Source organism: Halichoeres trimaculatus, unplaced genomic scaffold, assembly GCF_033239565.1.
Source record: "Halichoeres trimaculatus isolate MK-OKI-2021-1 unplaced genomic scaffold, fHalTri1.1 fHalTri1_scaffold_1, whole genome shotgun sequence".
NCBI lineage: Eukaryota > Metazoa > Chordata > Actinopteri > Labriformes > Labridae > Halichoeres > Halichoeres trimaculatus.
Genome location: NW_027437179.1, coordinates 5,893,812 through 5,913,377, shown reverse-complemented (window position 1 = coordinate 5,913,377; position 19,566 = coordinate 5,893,812). Strand labels below are relative to the sequence as shown.

At 41.8% G+C, this 19,566-nt stretch overlaps 1 protein-coding gene across 1 annotated transcript; it reads right to left on the bottom strand.

The window, feature by feature from the left end:
- Positions 1 to 713: 713 nt before the first annotated feature.
- On the bottom strand, positions 714 to 11,538 carry LOC141789124 (uncharacterized). Its single transcript, XM_074668441.1, has 2 exons — positions 11,224 to 11,538; positions 714 to 2,238 (listed from the first exon to the last, which is right to left on the bottom strand). Exons 1-2 carry the CDS (start codon positions 11,390 to 11,392, stop codon positions 860 to 862), a joined length of 1,548 nt encoding a protein of 515 aa, XP_074524542.1. The 5' UTR covers positions 11,393 to 11,538; the 3' UTR covers positions 714 to 859.
- Positions 11,539 to 19,566: the final 8,028 nt, after the last annotated feature.

The window sequence follows — 19,566 nt, the reverse complement described above, 5'->3', positions numbered from 1 at the left end:
ATATGATCATATTTACAGCACAAATTTATTTCAAACTCTTTACACTTTTCACAAATATTCAATGACTTTCAATTACACATATCATTTATAACTATGAAAATAAAGAGAATCTGAATCTTCCAAAGCAGCTGAGGAGGTTTAACCTCAACTGTGGATTGTCACAGGAAGCTCTAAAGTCAGCTTAAGAGGAATCTAACATCACACTCAGAGAGGCTCAGTAGTGTCTTTCAATTTATGAACAATTATGTGTTGTCAGACTCAAGTTAAAAATAAAATACTTTTCCATATTTCAAGCAGCTAAAACCTTTTCTTTAAAGTGATCAAATGTATGTGAAGTCAGATTTTCTTAACAGTTAAATCCTTTCCCACATCCTGAGCTGCTGGAAGTGTTTGGTTTTGCTTAACAAAAGAGTGGTGTCAAACTTTCTTTCGTTGAATCCACATTTAGAGCAAATGAATGTTTTTCTCTTGATTGAAAGAACTCTAACAGTCAGATTTGCTTTGTAATTAAATACATCCCCACATTCAATGCAACTAAAGTTTTTGTACCAGATGATTAATTATATGTTTTGTCAAACCGTGTTTAGTGATGAACCCTTTCCCACATCCCATGCAGCTGAAAGGTTTCTCTGTGAAATGCACATACAAGTGTGTTTCGAGATTTACTTTTCGGTTAAATCTTTTACCACATTCAGCACAGCTGAAAGGTTTCTCTTTTAAATGCACAAGTATGTGTCTAGTTAGAGGTGCTTTTCGTTTAAATCCTTTCCCACATTCAGAGCAGCTGAAACATTTCTCTTTTGTGTGAGCGAACCTATGTGAAGTCAGATAGACTTTACTGCTAAATCCTTTTCCACATTCAGAACACGTAAAAGGTAACTTTGGTGTGAACAAGCATGTGTGAAGTCAGATGGTGTTTACAACTAAATTCTTTTCCACATTCAGGGCACTTGAAAGGTTTTACTTTGGTGTGAACAAGCATGTGTGAAGTCAGATGGTGTTTACGACGAAATCCTTTCCCACATTCACAGCACATGAAAGGTTTTTCTTTGGTGTGGACTAACATGTGTGAAGTCAGACTACATTTATGACGAAATTCTTTCCCACATTCAGAGCACTTGAAAGGTTTTACTTTGGTGTGGACTAACATATGTGTGTTCAGACAGTGTTTACGACGAAATCCCTTACCACATTCGATGCAGCTGAAAGGTTTCTCTTTTGAATGAGTAAGTATATGTGTGCTTAGATTTCCTTTTTGGCTGAATCCTTTCCCACATTCAGAGCACTTGAAAGGTTTTACTTTGGTGTGAACAAGCATGTGTGAAGTCAGATGGTGTTTACGACGAAATCCCTTACCACATTCAGTGCAGCTGAAAGGTTTCTCTTTCGAATGAACAAACATATGTCTGCTCAGATTTTTCTTAATGTTAAAACTTTTCCCACATTCAGGGCAGCTGAAAGGTTTCTCTTTGGAGTGAACAACCATATGTGAGTTAAGCTTTGCTTTGTGGTTAAATCTTTTCCCACATTCAGGGCAGCTGAAAGGTTTTTCTTTGGTGTGAACAAGCATGTGTGAAGACAGAATGTATTTACGACTAAATCCTTTCCCACATTCAGTGCAGCTGAAGGGTTTTTTATTGGTGTGGACTAACATATGTTTGCTGAAAGATCCTCTGTGAGTGAATCTTTTTCCACATTCAGAGCAGCTGAAAGGTCTCTTCTCCTTCAGAGAAACCACACGATTGGTTTCTCTAGGCTCCTGGCCTACAGTCTCTGTTCTATTGTTTGTGGCAGGGTTTAGTCTTTTCACATAGTCTCTGGTCTCCTTCCAGTCATCTTCCTCATCTTCAGTCCCTGATCCAGTATCTGAGGACGTGTCAGTCTGAACCTCATTCTCTGGTTGTAAATTTCTCTCTGGATCTGAGCCCCTTGCTGGTTCTGGTCTTCCACAGTCCTCTCCACCAGCTGCTGTTTCCATATGGTCAGTCAGTCTGTGATGAAGCAGTGAGGACTCAGGTTCCTCTTCATCATTTTCACTCTTCATATGGACTGAAGGAAACAGGACCTTGGTATCAGCCTCCTCCAGTCCTTGAAGCTGCTCTCTCCTCTGACCGATCCACACTTCCTCCTGTTCCTCTTTAATGAGTGGGGACTCATTCTCCTCCTGGTCTGGATAGGGGCTCCTCTCCTGCTGCTCAGGGGGAAGCTCCTCTTTCTTCACCATTAGTAGTTGAACATCTGCAGGACACAGTGAACAAATATCAATGAGATATTAGATCATCTTCCTGATGGAGAATCTGAAAGAGAAAAAAAAACTCTGGATATTTAATTTCAGCACAGCTGTTCTCCCACAGAAGGAAAGATACAGACTGATAGAAATAAAATGTCTTTGATAATAACTGTAAAAACTAACTCTAAATGTGTTTTCTGTTAATATTTTTAGAGTTTTAGAATTCCTGTAGACAGAAACAGGTTCTGCATGTTTTTCAGAGGATGCTTGTTGCATCGTTCAGGGACAGGTGAGAATGGTCAGGAGTGTTGGGCTGTGAAATATTCTCTTTAGGATGATAAGTAGAGAGTGTGATTGGCCATCCAGACACTATTGTGTGAATTTAGTTGAATGTGAAAGTAAGATCAGGATATATCTGAACTGAAACCATGAAGCTTTGAGAAAACTGTTCATAACTTATATTTTTCTTTCACAGCTTTCTGACATCATTAAATTCACAGTTTTGTAAAAACATTACTTGAATTGTGAAGATTTGATAATAAAATGTGACTGTTATGTGATTAGTGTTTATGATGTAGACTGTTTTGGGGCACCATAAGCTCTCAACCCAGTAAATTAACCCTTAGTTGCAGTAGCAACATGCTCCTAAAAACTATCTGTAAACTAAATTGTTTGAAACCTGATTAATTTCTGCATCAGAGACCCCTACAACAACACCTGAGAGGTGAGAATTTGTTTTGGCTCATTTTCATGGATATTGGGGTCTTACAGGGTTCATTCAAGACTTTCCATCAGTTGACTTTTCTCGACCAGTTGTCCAGTCCCTGGACATCTGGGAAGGACTACTCCCCCAGTAGGGCCGTTTTCTGGGGTAATGGACTACTGCAGGACTAAATTTAGACCCTAGTTCTGACACCGGAGTGAAATTGGTTTCATATTCGACGTTCACTGTTTTTTTCTGTTTCAAAACTTAAAAGCGTCATGAAAACCATACCAATTCCAGCCAGGTTGGTCTGATATTGAACAGATAAGTACTACAGACATTTCACAGGTCTCATCAACTCACCAACCTCTGCAGTTGTTGCGAAAACTCCAAAAAACGCTAAATGTCCGTCGGAGTAGCGTGCGGCAGCCGGGATGCTTAGGGACCATCATAAAATTTCTATTTCTGATTTTTAAGTTTGGACAATGACAGAAAATAAAAACAACACACATACGGTCTGTTTTTGAACGTGTTATACATCCTATTATACATCAAAAGTCATGCAAATTTCTCAGTGCAAAAAACACTTCATATCTCTTTTTTTTAGGTCAGCACTGATCTTTAACAACCATTACTTTCCAGAAAATCATGTAAAAATGTTCCAGGAACAATTGGTATATATTGAGCTTATTGAGGAATATTACTCAGCTTTATTTTGAAATATCACAGGACGTTCAACCCACCAACCATGTTCCACTTGTCATCTGTTTTTGAGGTGGATATTGATCTTTCACAACCATCATCTCACAGAAAATCAGGTAAAAATATCTTAGAAACAATCAATATTCATTTAACATTACTGATTAATATTTCCTTTTTAGGGTCCTCGGCCTGAGTAGACGGCACCTTCTAGCAAGAGCTAGAAGGTGCCCTCCGCCAAAGGCATAGGGCACTATTGTTTTTCGTCCGTTTTTATTAGGGCTGCACGATTATCGCATTCGCAATCGCATTGTCAGCACATGCAATTCAGATTTTTCTCCATTATAACCAAGCAAGTCGGTAGACTCATCATGACACAACTTTTTTTATTAAATTGCAAGCACAATCGCAATATTGTCCACCTAATCGCAAATCACACCTTTTCCCCAAATCGTGCAGCAATAGTTTTTATTATTTTCAAATAGCTCGGAATTTCAACTTACCAGCATAGTTCTACTGTCATCTGTTAGGATTGTCACAATGACCCTTTTACAAACATGTTTTCCCCCAAAAAATTATGAATAACCTACTAAGTAGTCAGCCAGCATTATTTATTATTAGGTCTGACTTTTATTTCCTTATTATTCATTATGCATTTCAACCTAACAATCTGTCACATTTTTTTCAGGCTATTGCTTTATGTTTTGTTTGTTTACAATTTTTTTTAACGTGAACAACTTATTCAGTGATCATGTTTCTTTTTTGATTCCATGGTCATTAAAGAAAGAGACAATGCATGTAATTAAGTCATTTATCTTATTTATTTTTTTAAAACGAACAAGAAAAATAATTCAAAAAATGAAAAAACACAGGATTCACCTGATGTTTTTGAACATCACTCTTGTGATCCTTTTTCCATGATGGCCTTGGTTACACCTGTAAATGAATTAGATAGTTTGCCTAAGGGGTATATATATATTTTTTTTAAGTTTCAATGTTAGTTTTCTGATACATAACACCTTTCTGAACATTTTTACATGATTTTCTGTGCTATGATGGTTGTGAAAGATCGATATCCAGCTCACAAACAGATGACAAGTGGAACGGGGTTTGGTAGGTTGAACTTCTTGTAAGCGATTTCAAAATAAAACTGAGTTATATTCCTCAATAAGCTCGATATCAACTAATTATTTTTGGAACATTTTTACATGACTTTCTGGCAAATAATGGTTGTTAAAGATCAGTGCTGACCTGAAAAACAGATATGAAGTGGGGTGGGGGGGGGGGGTGGGGGGGGGGGGGGTTAGAAATCCTGAGGGTTATTTCAAAATGAAACTGAGAAATTTTCATGACTTTTGAAGAAATGAGAGATAGAAATGTTATGATGGTCCCTCCTTTAGTAACACAGAGCGTGAAGACAACGTCAGCTTTTGGTTGTCTATAGGTTAGTTAGAACCAAACCAAGATCTAATGTTTAGAGAACGTTCTGCCTTGGTTACACTGAAACTTTACAAAGCCTTACGTTCCCTAAATGTTAAGAGAACTGAAACGTTCTCCTGTGGTTGCAGTCCTACCATCACAGAACATTGGGTTGTTTTTAGGTTGTTTTTTGGTTGATCTGAGAACGATGAGTAACTGTGCTGACAAAAGGATCCTCTTCATTGATATTTTACTTTTAGGCTCCTAATTTGCATGAAGCCTATGTAGAGTGTCTGTTTACGTGACAATGACAGCCTAAGATTGCTGTTCTAGATGGGTAATTCCAGACATTTAAAGTGCTATGAGCCTAAAGTGTGACAGAAGAAACTGGAGAAAGGACAAACATTTTCTTTTTGCATCATTATCTCTGTATGTGTAAATTATCACTGATAATTTACACATTGCCACATGAATGCTGTCAGAGTTTGGACCAATGTTTGTTGCTTTGTTTTTTATTTCATTTGTTTTTAGCTTTAATGTGCTAAAAGTGCACTATATAAAAACTTGCTTTAATATTTGTTGTGAGCACAGTGTGCCTACTTTGTCATACTTCTGCACAAAGTCAACTAAAGGAAGGCAATAAAATAAAGTGTATGTAAAAAACTGCTAAAAACATAGAAAACGTATGTTCAATTTTCTTAACAGAACACTTCTAATTTTGGATTTAAGACCAACTGCTTGATCCACAAGCACACACCAGTACAGTAGGTGGCGCTATTGCAACTTTCAGCTGATTTGCCACGAGACAAAAAGACTCTCAAGAAGAAGAGGGAGATAAATGGAGGTAAGTGGGGTCAGATGAATGCGTTGTGTCCATGTATTTCTGCCTCTGTCCAAGTAGGTCATCATTACGCTAAGTGTTTGTCTTTCAATAGAAAAAAACTTTATATTTAATGGGGTTGTAAGAGGAACCCAGAAAGACTCCGTTTCCCATGAGCCCTTGTTTCCCTATGTAAGACCTCAGTGGCGTGCTTCTTTGTTTGGAGTAAGGCAAATGAATGGAGAGCAGAGGTTCCTTCTACACATTCTTTTTTTGGCAATGTTTCTTCGTCTATGCTAACTTTCTTTACTGAAAAAAACTACACGAAAAAGGTAATTTATTAATCAGAAGTCAGTGCTATTTCAGATGTTGAAACGAACTTTGTAAACTCGGGTGGAAACGTCCTGGTCCCTGTTCTACGAAGCAGGATTACTGCCTAGCGAGGTAGCTTTGAGGATAGGTTCAGGATTCCCTGTTCTACGACACGGGATCACTCCTCAGCGAGGCGAGTCTCCATGGCAACATACGCTGAACGGCTAAACTGCTCCGGGGCAGGTTAGGTTCCAGGTTGAACTTGCGGACTATAAAAACCCCGCCCACTGACCAATGAGCCCTCACGAAAAAATGGCTAGTCCGTTCTTAGAGGATCCCGTGGACATGGGAGCTCGCATTGTCCGAGGAGCACTCCGGCGCGTGAGAGTTTTCAGGGACCGCACTGACCCACTCTCTTTTTGGGATGACCACCTTTATGAAAGTTACCGGTTCTCCAGGGAGGGGGTGGTAGTACATGACACTTTCTACAGGTAGTTACAGGGAATGAAGAACTCTCATTGCCGTAATAAGATCTTCAATGCCAACACTTCTGTTCCATGACAATATTTTATTGCCCGTATTAAAATTGTGACAGGAATTCATGTAGGGCTCATGTGGGCTACATATCACACAAAAAATGTAAACACGATAGGAATGAACAAATGAATAAATTCATCTAAGAAATAAATTAGGTATGGTGCATGTTACAGTAAAAGTGCATGGTGAACAGTGCTATTTTAGGATGATAATGGCACAAAAGATTTTTTTGCACTACACCACTACACTTACGCATTCAGACTGTCAGCATTTTTCTGCCAGCACTCCTTCCGTGCTTTGGCAGCGGCTACGGTGTTGCTTTTAACGTTAATTACATGTTTCACCTCGTCGTACATCCTCATGATCACCTCTTGCTCCTCCTGTGTGAAGTATGCGGTCCTTCTCTCTCTGGCCTGCTCTGACACTCCAGACTTCTCTATGTTCGCGATTGGTCAGATGCAGCGGGCTCCGCCTTATATGTGTGCACGCGCTCATTGCCTAGCTGGATCCACTTATGAGGTTGATAACCAGCGTCGTAAAACCTTGTAGTGAGACTGCCGGCTACTGCGCTCAATTCAGCGAGGTAGCTCCGAGGCTATCTCGCTAGACTGAACTTGCTTCGTAGAACAGGGCCCTGGAGTCACCGTTGATGTATTGTTAATTTACAGCTTACCGCTGTGAGAAGTGTTCTTAACTTGTAATTTTAGTAAACCCTTGTTATGTTCTACCAGAAGAGCTAACGTAACCTGGCTCTTAATTTCATCTATAAACACTCGCGTTTTAACAGACCACTGCAAGCCTTTTTTCGCCTGTTGCTCCTCTTTTAGCCTCACTGTCCGTTTAACTTTATCTCTAAATTCATCTTAAAAAAGCTCAATGTGGTTTATAGGGATTTGCGCGACTAGTCGTTTAATCGTTTAACCGCCTACTCATTTATTAAACGTTTAGTATTTTACTAGTCGGTTAATCGCTGCACGCTTCTGCCTCGGCTGCTTTGTATACAGGGGGAGCAGACAGGGAGAGAACTGCTCCTTCTCCCCTCCCCCCATGCCCCCCCCACACGTCACGTAGGGGGCAGGGCATCAAAGTTTGGGGAAGAAAGTTTGGAAAGGTGAAGTGGGGCTACCGCGCAAGAAAATCAGCACAGTTTGTCAGTATTTCGACAACAAGGTCGCCTGTCGGCTGTGTAAGCAGACACTCGCTTATAACCACTCTACCGGAGCGATGAGAAACCACATCCGTAGTAGACACCTCGATGTTGACCTGCAGGGTGAAGATGGTGAGACCGGGCTCAGTCACACAATAACACCGCTAAATAAGGCTCTAGTTCTCATCGTGTCTCTTCGTCCAGGGCCCTGTTCTACGAAGCAAGTTCAGCCTAGCGAGATAGCCTTGGAGCTACCTCGCTGAACTGAGTGCGGTAGCCGGCGGTCTCGCTACACGGTTTGACAACGCTGGTTATCAACCTCATAAGTGGATCCAGCTAGGCAATGAACGCGTGCACGCATATAAGGCGGGGCCAGCTGCATCTGACCAATCGCGAACATGGAGCAGTCTGGAGCGTCAGAGCAGGCCGGAGAGAGAAGGACCACATACTTCACACAGGAGGAGCAGGAGGTGATCATGAGGAAGTATGACGAGGTGAAACTAGGGTTGGGTACCGAAATTCGGTTCTAAGTAGGAACCGAATCAAAAACGGCGGGTACCGGGTACCCATAAAAAATATTTACTTTCGGTTCTGCTTTTCGTTTTTTTTTTTTTTTATCAGCCGATACCGATATTGTGCCGATTATATCGTGCATCCTTTCTATTTTTGCTCCCATTTTTACATTTTTTAGCAGCTAAGAGGGAATGAAGACACCAACTGGACAAGACATCCCTATCGCAGCACATTATTTTTATTGTTTGTGTTTTGATATCTTTTCATTGCCTTGCATTGTAATTGGTTTAATTATTTTTTTGTTGTGTTATTTGTATTTCATTATATTGTAATAAAAAGTGCTGCTAGACTTGCAATTTCATCCATTACTGACTACTTGTTCAAAGTACAGGTACAAATACAATTATGGGGTTTTAAAGGTGGTGGGGGGGCTTTTAATTCAACCAAAGATAGCCAAACACTTACATTCCCTAAAGGTTAGGGGAAGGTTGACAGATGTCAGTTTAACCAAAAATAAACAGCAGGGGAACTTTGGGAGAACCACACATCTAACCAACACAGTACGTCTAGAGAACGTAACGCAAACTTTCCATGGGAACGTAGGGGCAACCTGAAATCAAACCCAAAGACACCCTTCTGGGAACGTCAGAGCTTTTGGTCCTAGAACATTCTGGGAACCAGTGGCGTCGTTAGGCCTAATTTGAGGGGCTGAAGCCCTCCCTAAAGTATCATCAAGCCCCCCTAAATGATTTGAGGTGATTTCAACACACTACTCACACCCGCATTGGTTTTTCGCGGGAGTGTGAAATCGCAAACGACTCGAGTCTTTTGTATAGCTTTTTCAAATGAACGCTGAGAACCGATTGACAGTCCTGAGTGAGCTGTTTGTTCTGAAACGTGCAGGCAATTTGTATTCAGTAATGGCCTGCAAACAAAGGGCTGAGACAGAGCAGCGAATCAGTTATTTTTGTTCACTGAAAAGCGCTGTACAAAAGAGTCGATTCGTTCGAGAACGTCCCATCTCTCGCGAAAACCATCCCGGTACTAGGACACGAAAGTTACGAAACAAAGGCTCTTTTTAGTAGTGGAAGGAGATAACACTTTGATAGTAGAAGCTAGCTTAACTAATCGGGTAAAAACGACTCACAAAGTGCACTCAAGACCGTTTGGAGGGCTGAAGAGTTTATCTGACGAGGCAGAGACAGGCTAAACTTTCATATTGATTCCCAGCGTTTGACCTAAGCTAGGAGCGGTGGGCAGGCTTTATCCGTCTCTTCTTCCTTGTTACTGGACGGACAGTCAAAAGGATGGAGGCTATCTTCTTGTCATGGATTCAGGAGTAAAGCAAGACACAAGAAGTCTTTATTTAAGCCATCAATGTAGAATGGATATCAGGAAGTTTTTCCAAAAAGTAAGTATTTATCACTGATGGTAGTTAACAATTGACTCCAGCCCCCTGCTAACAGAGTTTATGATTATTATTATCATCATATCATTGTGATGAATATAACAATAATAATACATTAACAATAATCACTCCGCCATCCCTATTGATCTGTAGGAGTCAGGGCAGAGGAGCACAGGGAATGAGAGGGGAGAGACCTCCACTGGAAAGGTGAGTCTTAAGATAGAGTTATTTGTCTGTAGGACACTGAAAATAAATAAAATAAAATTTGAATAAGTAATATGGTAAAAATGAGATAGCCTAACTCGGTGGGTAATAATAACAGCTACAGCAGAGCAGGTCATAAAATTAGAAGTGATACATTTGGTCTAAAAAGAAATAAAACAGGTTAAGAGGATTTAAATAAATAAAATGATACAATAAATTATACTAAATACAATCAGCTAAAAGCCAGACTAAAAAGGTAGGTCTTGAGTTTACTTTTAAAAATATAAACAGTAGGAGCTACCCTCAGGTCTTGAGGTAGGCTGTTCCACAGATGGGGGACATAATAATATAAAGAGGCTTCCCTAAGTGTTTTAGTTCTAACTTCAGGTACCATTAAAGTCAACTACCTGATGACCTGAGAGCCCTACTTGGCTCAAATGATAAAAGCAAATCTGATAAATGGGAGCAAGACCTTTAAGAGATTTTTAGACTAATAGAAGAACCTTGAATTCTATTCTGAATCTTTTCTAGTTACTTATCTGCCATAATTTTATCAATCTGACTTCAAAATACAAAACTATTATTGTGTTGTCTGCAAAAGTCATGGCATTAGCCTCTATGTTGAGCAGTTATCAACTTTATGTGTTGTTTTTGTTTGTTACACATTTGATCATTTGGAGCTCCTGGGGCGGAAGCCCCCCCTGTCCCTAATCCTAGTGACGCCCCTGCTGGGAACAAAGAATTGTTAGTCGTGTAAGCGCCCCGACTGCCGCACGCTACTCCGACGGACATTCAGCGTTATTTTGAGGAGTTTTCGCCAGAATTGCAGAGGTTGGTGAGTTGATGAGACCTGTGAAGTGTCTGTCGTACTTGTCTGTACAATATAAGACCAACCTGGCTGGAATTGTTACGGTTTTCATTAGGATTTGAAACAGAAAAAAACTGCGAATCTCGTACCAAATTTACTGCGCCTCGTCGACGCAGAGCAGAAAAAGCAGCTATTTGTTTTGTTCAGTCTGCTGATATCCGTAATACAGTCAGTGTCTCTCACACAGAAAACTTACATCAACCTTCTTTTTCCACACAGATAATCCACAGTAGATTGCACATTTCCAGAGGAACTCATACTGATTTTCACATGAATTAAACCCCGGTCAGAGCTTCCGTCTATCAACCTTAGCAACTGGCTCGATTCCCTGAAACATTATCACACACATGTTCAGAAACCAACCTGCTCTGTGCAGCTTTATCTCAGGGATTAAAATCACATCCAGTATTTCTCTTTGTCGCTGCAGCTCCTCTTCGTATCCAGATACTGTTCTTCTTTCTCCCAGGTCTCTGATGACCGCAGCGAGCAGCCGCCGCTCGAAGAAATCTTTAAGATCCTGAAATCTGGACATCTCCTCACATCCAAGAGTCAAAGAAGAGAGTGAAAACTGAAGTACTGACAACCTTCTCCGAGGTGATTTTCTGAGTTTCTGGCGGGGAATGGATGCTGCTTCTTCTTCTTCTTCTTCTTCTTCTTCTTCTTCTTCTTCTTCTTCTTCTTCTTTGTGGTGTTTAACGGCGGTTGGCCACCTTAAAACGGGCATTACCGCCACCTTCTGGCCGGAGTGGGCCAGGCTCCAATGACCCTACCTGCTTATTTCCTTGTCCTACGTAAATAAATGGAAATTAACTACTAAATAATCAAAATAATATAATTGAATAAATAAACAAATAAATAATAGTAATAAAGAATAAACAAACAAAATAAATAAATCTATTTAATTTGATGATAATATAATTAAATACATAATAGTAAAAATTTAAAATTTCCTAAACCCCTTATCCTTATAATCTGTCATATATCCTTATGCTCTTGAGAAACTCCACCACCCTCACTAAGTATATCCTTCATTTCAAATCCCAGAATCCCCATACTCTTCATTTTGCTCCTCAATTCTCTCCTATATTCTTCATACGCCCTACACCACAGCAATACATGTTCCACTGATTCTTCTTCCTCCGTACACCCTTCACATAGCCCTGTTGGTGCCTCCCTATCATCTTCAGTGTTTTATTCAGTGCGCAATGTCCCAACCTAAGCCTCATCCACACTATTTCATCCCTCCTGCTGCTACTCCTGACTCCCTGTCCTTTAATGCTACGCTGTATTTGTAAGAAGTGCCGACCCTTGTCTTCCTTATCCCATCTAGCCTGCCACAGCTGATTTGCTTTCTCCCAAATTATCCCCTTTGCCTCTGCTTTGCTTATTCTAATATGCATTTCTACCCTCCCCTTCTTTAGAGCCCTCTTAGCTAAAGCATCTGCCTCTTCAATGCCCCCCGCTCCTACATGAGCAGGGACCCACAGAAATCTTACAATACTACCCTGATTCATACACCGAGTCATGCACATCAAAATTTCATATAACAAGCCCTGCCTGCGTCCAGAATGGAAAGACCTTAAGCTAGTTAACACTGAAGCCGAATCACAGCATATTAGCATCCTCTCCACCCTAGCATGCTCAGCCCATCTGAGCGCCATCAGCACAGTCATCTCCACAGTGTACACACTCAGTCTGTTCATAGTCCTTCTGTCAAGCCCCCCCCTATCTGGCACAACTACCCCAAACCCTGTTATCCCAGTCTCCAGGTCCTTCGATCCATCTGTAAATATCAAAGTAAAATCCCTATATGAAACCTGAATATGACTCTTAAAACCTCCTACCAAATCCACCCCTCTTCCAGACCTTTTCTCGGGGAACAGATGCCCAGAGTCTTCTTCTTCTTCTTCTTTTGGCTTCCAGCTGGCTGTACGCTGGCGCGTAATGCTGCCCTCCACAGGCCGATGACAGCTTATATTCTTACATACAGTCCACTGGAGTGAAGATATTTCAGCACTGCTTAAGCCATTAGTTCATTTCTGTTCTGCCCTGTACCAAAAATTGATTGCAAAGAAAAGCTTGATAAACCCAGGTCAGACAATTCTATAAACAGCTGTTGTCGTTCTCTTATATACTGGCTGCATGATAAAATGACATGTTGAACTGTGTCCAGGCTGCTGCACTGACATAACCAATCTGGGTGTTTTCCAACCACCTTTAAACCACTGGCAAACCCACAATGCCCAAGTCTGAGTCTTGTTAAAACAATGTCATCCCTGCGACCAGAATTTAATTTCCACCTCTTGCTTTTAATTGAGGTCTGCAAAGAGTAGAAATGTCGACCTCCAAGCTCCTCTGCCCATTCTATCTGTCACTGGGCTTCAAGCTTATCCTTACACACGCTGTAACATTCACACTTTCCCAGTGGGATATTTAGTTCTATGTTTTCCCTAAGCAGAGACTCCTTAGCAAATGCATCAGCCGTTTCATTGCCCTCAACACCTGAGTGGCTGGGCACCCACACAAAGCACACCAGACATCCTGATCTTTCGACTCTAGAAATGCAGCACAAGCACTCCAGCAAAATGTCAGGACGGGCCCTGGACCCCCCATCTTTCAGAGACAGCAAAGCAGCCACAGAATCAGAACAGATAAGACTATTTGATCAATGCTCAATCCACTCTAGAGCACATAAGATTGCTTTTAGCTCAGCCGTGAACACAGCCACCTTGTCTGAAATACGGATGCTCTGCTGGAGTTGTCCCCCGGCCACATATACCCCAAGGCCTGTCTTCCCTGATACAGGGTCCTTAGAGCCATCTGTGAAAATAAGAACATGCTGGTTAAAATCATTAAGGAACTCGTCCACTTGTTCTTTCAAGATATTTTTACTGCTCTCAAGAAGAAGAGACAAAACAACCACCGGCTCGGGGAGCTGCCAGAACGGCTGTGGAGACCACACACTTCCAGACACCTCAATCTGGGCTAACCCAATACTATCTGCTTTTTGCTTTACAAGGTGGAAGAAGTTGATCTTCTTATCTTCCAGTGGCGTTTTCTCCCGGAGGCCAAGGGAAGCCATGCTTCCTCTCTTTTTTTAGACTGTAGCTGTGATTTAATGAAAATATTCCTTTTTAACAGTTTCGATACTTCTTCTGTGTTTTGTCACTGTCATCTCTTCCTTATTCCTCTCCTCTAGTTATTGAGCATTTTACAATGTGTAAAACAGCGCCCTCCTAAATGTTCTGTGGCAAATGAGTGGTGAAAGTACGATACTGCACGCTGTTGTCCGCAAGGAAGCCAAGCTGAGTTGGCGTCCCTTGGTGAAAAAAAACAAGAATGATAAACCAATCAGATGAGGCTGCGGTCATGACACTGCTCTTCTGTGATTGACCAAAACTGTGTCAAGGGAAGCCACCCCGTCTTTGGCCTCAAACCAATCAAATCACAGTATCGTCATCCTCGAGCCACTAAATGAAATCAGGGAGATTAGCACATTAGCAGTGTGCATGAAGCGGCCGGTTGTGTGTTTAAGTGGGCGGTTGAATGAATTAATAAGATGTTTGAGCTAAGTCAAGAGGACAATGTACGTGTGTGAATGAGTGAGTGAGGGTGGGAGAGCTAAAGGGTGTGTGTCGGTGTTCAAAGTAAGTAAAACGAGCGCTCTCTGGGCGCTCAAACAGGTCGTTCCGTTACATGAAATAGCGATACAAACTGCAACATAGCCTTTTATGTACCCCACTCCCTAAAAAAATACAGATAAGAGGCTTTTGTCTCACTTGGCTTCCTCAAAAAAAATCTCCACGCCACGCCACTGTTATCTTCCCCTGAGAACTCCCATGAATCCTCCAAAATACATTTAACTGCTGAGCTATATATGGTGCCCCTTAACTTTGCCCAGGAATGGAGCCCCAGCTAGGCTACGGAGGATATTGATTACTTTTTCACATTTACTTATAACTTTACTAATGTGATAGTTCCATGTGAGCCTTTCATCCATCCATAGCCCCCAAAATTTGGATTCCTTAACCCTCTCCAATGGGCACCCATACATAGAGATACTTAGCTCCGGGATTTTCCTCTTGTTCCCAAATATCATAAAATTGCTCTTGGCAGAAGAAATTCTAAATCCCCATTTGTTTGCCCACAGGACAATCTGATCTACTGCCCTTTACATCTGCTCAAAGATATAGTTAATATTTCTCCCTCTTTTTCACAAAGCCCCATCGTCCGCAAATAGAGACTTCCCAAAACTAGAGGGGACTTGTTGAAAAATGTCATTTATCATGATGTTGAGTAAAACTGGAGAAATAACTGAGCCTTGGGGAGTACCATTCTCAATGCCCACTACCGTAGACAACTCCCCACCAACTCTGACTTGAATTGACCTGTTATTAAGAAAATCCTTTATCCAGTCGAACATTTTGCCTCTAATGCCTGCACCATGGAGCTTGATGAGCAGGCCATCCTTCCACATGGAATCAAATGCGTTCTCCATGTCTAGAAATACACTTATAACACTCTCTTTGTTAATACTTGCTTTTCTGATGTCTTGATCCAACACTGCAGTAGAGTCCAGTGTGCTTCTCCCTATTCTGAAATAATTTTGGTAATTCACAAAGTAGTTAGTTGTTTCCAGGACATAAACTAATCTATTGGTGACCATCCTCTCCATCACTTTACACAGGACCGCTGTTAAGGCTATGGGCCTATACAACGATGGAGCAGACGGGTCTTTTCCTGGCTTCAAGATTGGAATGACAGTTGCATGCTTCCATTTTTCAGGCAGTTTGCCTTCCTCCCAAATACGATCGAACATGCTGAGAATTTCTTCCAAGACTACATCATTTAGGTGTTAAAGCATTTCATAGCTTATCCTATCCTGACCCGGGGTAGTGTTTGCTCCAGCGTGAATGGCACTTCTCAATTCTTTTAAAGAAAAAAAAACAATCATAGGAGTGATTTCCCTCAACTGTGTCATTTAACTTCCACCCTTCTGCCCTTAGTACGTCCTCTCTATTTCTAAGCCCCTCTTCCCCTAGAGACGCAGAATTATGGACCTCCTGAAAAACCCCAGCACACATAGTTGCTTTCTCTATGTTACTTACTGCCTCAATATCTTTGTTTTTTAGGACTGGCATTGTTGCCTTAACCACCTTCCCAGACGTTCTGTGGATTCTAGCCCACACCTGTTTCGCAGGTGTTAGCGGACCCAGTGTACCAACATTTCTTTGTTAGCTTCTTTAATTGTTCTTGCTGATGCCCTACATTGCTTAAAATAAATAAAATTTTCCTGAGTAATATTTCTGAAGTGTTCTAAAAGCTTGATTTCTCTTTTTTACTGCTTTATCACAATCCTTGGAAGGATAGGAACAATAACACGTTTTTTAGGGACTCCTCTATTAGGAATTGACTCTAATGCCGCACTCAAGATGACTTCACTTAGAGATTCATTATAGTCATCAACCGAGCCATCACTATTGATGTATTCTAGATTTTCCCCTATTCTGCTCTCAAACTCCTCCCACTTAGCACGAGAAAAATCAAACCTGCTGACTGTGGCCCCTGCTTCCATGGTTAAGGACCTCACAAACGTGCACAAAATAGGAAAGTGATCACTTCCCATTGAGTCTTCTTCCAGGACCTTCCATTCTCCCACTCTTGCTAGCACAGGGGAAGCTAGAGTAATATCCAGACAAGACATTTTAAGGGAATTGACATCATACCGAGTCGCACTTCCATTATTCATCATTATTAAGTTGATATTATCTAAAAGATCCTCTAGCATAGTACCATTAGCATCCTTCCCCTGGCTCCCCCACAAGGGGTTATGGGCATTAAAATCACCTGTCCATATGACCGGGGTACTCATTCTGCTCACTATAGCCTCCAGCTCAGCCAGCACTAACCGCTTACAGGGGTTAAAAAAATTAATCACACTTATTTTCCCCTGGGGACGCCATACTCCTATTACTTGACATTCAAGACGACTTTCGCATTCACAGGCTTTATATTGAATCCCCAATTTAACAAATATAGCACACCCACCACCACCACCACCACCACCACTTGGTGTTAACTGTATCCTATCTTTCCGCAGGCCTACATATCCTGGGATGACAAAATCAAGATGGGGTTGTAACCATGTTTCCTGAACACAAATGAGGTCAGGTTTTGTTTCTGAATCCTTAATCAGTTTCTTCAATTCCTGTCCATTAGCTATAAGACTCCTTGCATTCCATTGCAGAATGCAAACCATAAAAATGAATTTAATAGGCCAATTCATCTTCTTCCTCACTGATTTCCTCATTCATTGTCTTCCCCCTCTCTCCACCCCCCTTCCCAGTATGGTTATTGTGACCTTGCCCTGATGGCCGGGACACTTGGCTGCTCGCCAGGAACCCATGGAGTTCCTCAGGTGTGAAACCCTTTGTTCCTAAGTACCTATCGGCTGCTCTAGCCACTACCAATATTACATCGGAACTCGTTTTCTTGTCCCGTGCACCGTGCACAACATCCATCATGAATGCTAGAAAAGACTTCTTGGAGAAAGAGATCTCATTGCTGTTTTCTGACAGCAGAGGGCACTTCTCCCCCATGTATTTTCCCCCCATTTCCTGGATCCTTAGCACCCTCCACTCTCTTTAGGGCTTCTGCATAAGTTATTTTGGAACTCAACTGTTCCTCCTGCACTTTCTTTGCTTTTACAAAATAGTTGCACCCTTTTGAGGAGGCCATGTGCGCTCCCCCACAGTTGCAATACTTTTCATCAGCCCCGTCACATTTCGGGACATCATGGTCCCCGCCACACTTTGCACACCTCCTGCTTCCTCTACAAGACGCTGCCATGTGTCCAAATCTCTGACACTTAAAGCATCACAGAGGGGGTCTTTGATAAGGTTTAACTTGAAATGACATGCACATAATAAACGCCCGTTCTGGAAGCTCACTTCCCTCGAAGCTTAGCAGCACAGGCGCGTTCTTACTGCCCCCCTCCCTGGCTTTCAATCACTTCACCTCATTGACCTGCCCCCCCTTTAATATACATTTTAATGTCATCCTCAGACAAGTCAGCACTTAAGCCATAGACCACCCCTTTAGTCTCATCTTTCGGAACAGGAACACTCACTTCAACCTTTTTGCCTGTAATTTTCCCTATTGTCTTTGCTCTTCCAGCTTGTTCCTTGCCTCTGCACTCAACCAAAATAGTGCCACTGGGCAAGATCCCCCACCCACACTCTTTAAGGACTCGTGCACTTTCAGTAGATTCATTCCTATAAATCCCTCTGCCTTCTGGTCTTTCATTTTGAACAACACCTGATATTCTACCATTTCCCTGGCCATTTTCACGCTCCAGTCATCTTGCCTTTCCAGAGAGTTATCACCCAGTGGCCAGTGCCATTTCTGAGCTCGAGCCCTCCCCCTTCCACTATCGGCTGCTAATTCAGCCATACACCACCCCCACACAACAAGACAGAACAGAACAAACTAATACAGAGCAGAACAGTACAAACAGTGCAAGTGCTCCCCTGCCACTCCGGCAGGCAGCAAGCAGCGCGAAACCACCGCTACCAGACCTTACAGGCCGTCGGCCGGCGTTCCACTGCCGCTCCTCACTGCTGCTCCTCACTGCCGCTCCCCACTGCCGCTCCCCACCACAGTAGATAGGATATCTACCACACCCTGTATTATGTAATAGTAAAACTCTCTTTTTTAAAAGACTGTTTGGAAAAGTTCTTGTTACAATACAGACTCCACACGCCAACTTTCAAGCTCTACATTCGGAAATTCCGCCGATCGTCACCCCGACCTCGATTTCTTCTTCGGCTCCCCCGAGTCTTCATCTTCTTCTATGGTGTTTTAAGGTAGTTGACATCTGCGATCGTTGCGTTACCGCCACCTACTGGATGATAATACTTTACCAGCATCAGCACAATTTTTTAACCCTGCAGTGTTGTTGGATGGTAAATTAATTTATCCACCCAACCTTTAGGCCGCAAACTCACAAACTCACAAACTTTTCTTCAGACTCAACTCTTTGTTTAACTGGACTGGATTTCTCAAGGTTCAAGTCAGAGAATATATTTTTGTAGTTATTGTGAAAATACATTAATTTAATTTGATTTTGAACATGTTGTGTCCATGTTCTAATTTTACAACACTGTAGAAGCAAAATTGCAGATCACCTTACACATTACATGGGGACGTTGGTCTGATCATATGTTCACATATGAACAGAAATACTGCTAGAAATATCATGTCTTTGATGGTTACTATTACTATTACTATACTGGTCTGTGAAGGTTTCATTAATGCTGAACAATATATACAGGTCTAAGAGCAACATGCTGCCATCCAGATGAAGACTTTTTCAGGAAGCCTGTACATTTTTCAGAGAAACAGAGAAAAACCACATTCTGCAGGGATGATAATAGTATGGCTCTGTAGTAGAGGAGTCCAGGTGACAAAGGAGACCCTGAACTGTTGAGCAGCTGAAATCATTGATCAGGTCAGAATGGGACATTTTATTCTCCTGGTTCACAAACCTGTACAGAGATGTTCAAAGAGGGGCTGAGGACACACAATGGTCAACACGTCCCTGAATCGACTGTGTAAGACGTGTTGCTGGCAACAGGTGAAAGGTCCAGCAGGTCTGAAGGGTCCTGATAACATAGGGACCGTTGGTTGTGGTTGGCATGCAGCTGC

What these genes read in the sequence shown, in the direction of transcription:
- LOC141789124 (XM_074668441.1), bottom strand. Translation starts at nt 11,392, where the DNA reads ATGTCCAGATTTCAGGATCTTAAAGATTTCTTCGAGCGGCGGCTGCTC. An exon ending in GATAAAGCTGCACAGAGCAG is followed by an intron (nt 2,239 to 11,223) that starts GTTGGTTTCTGA and finishes TGTGTCCTGCAG; the next exon opens with ATGTTCAACTACTAATGGTG.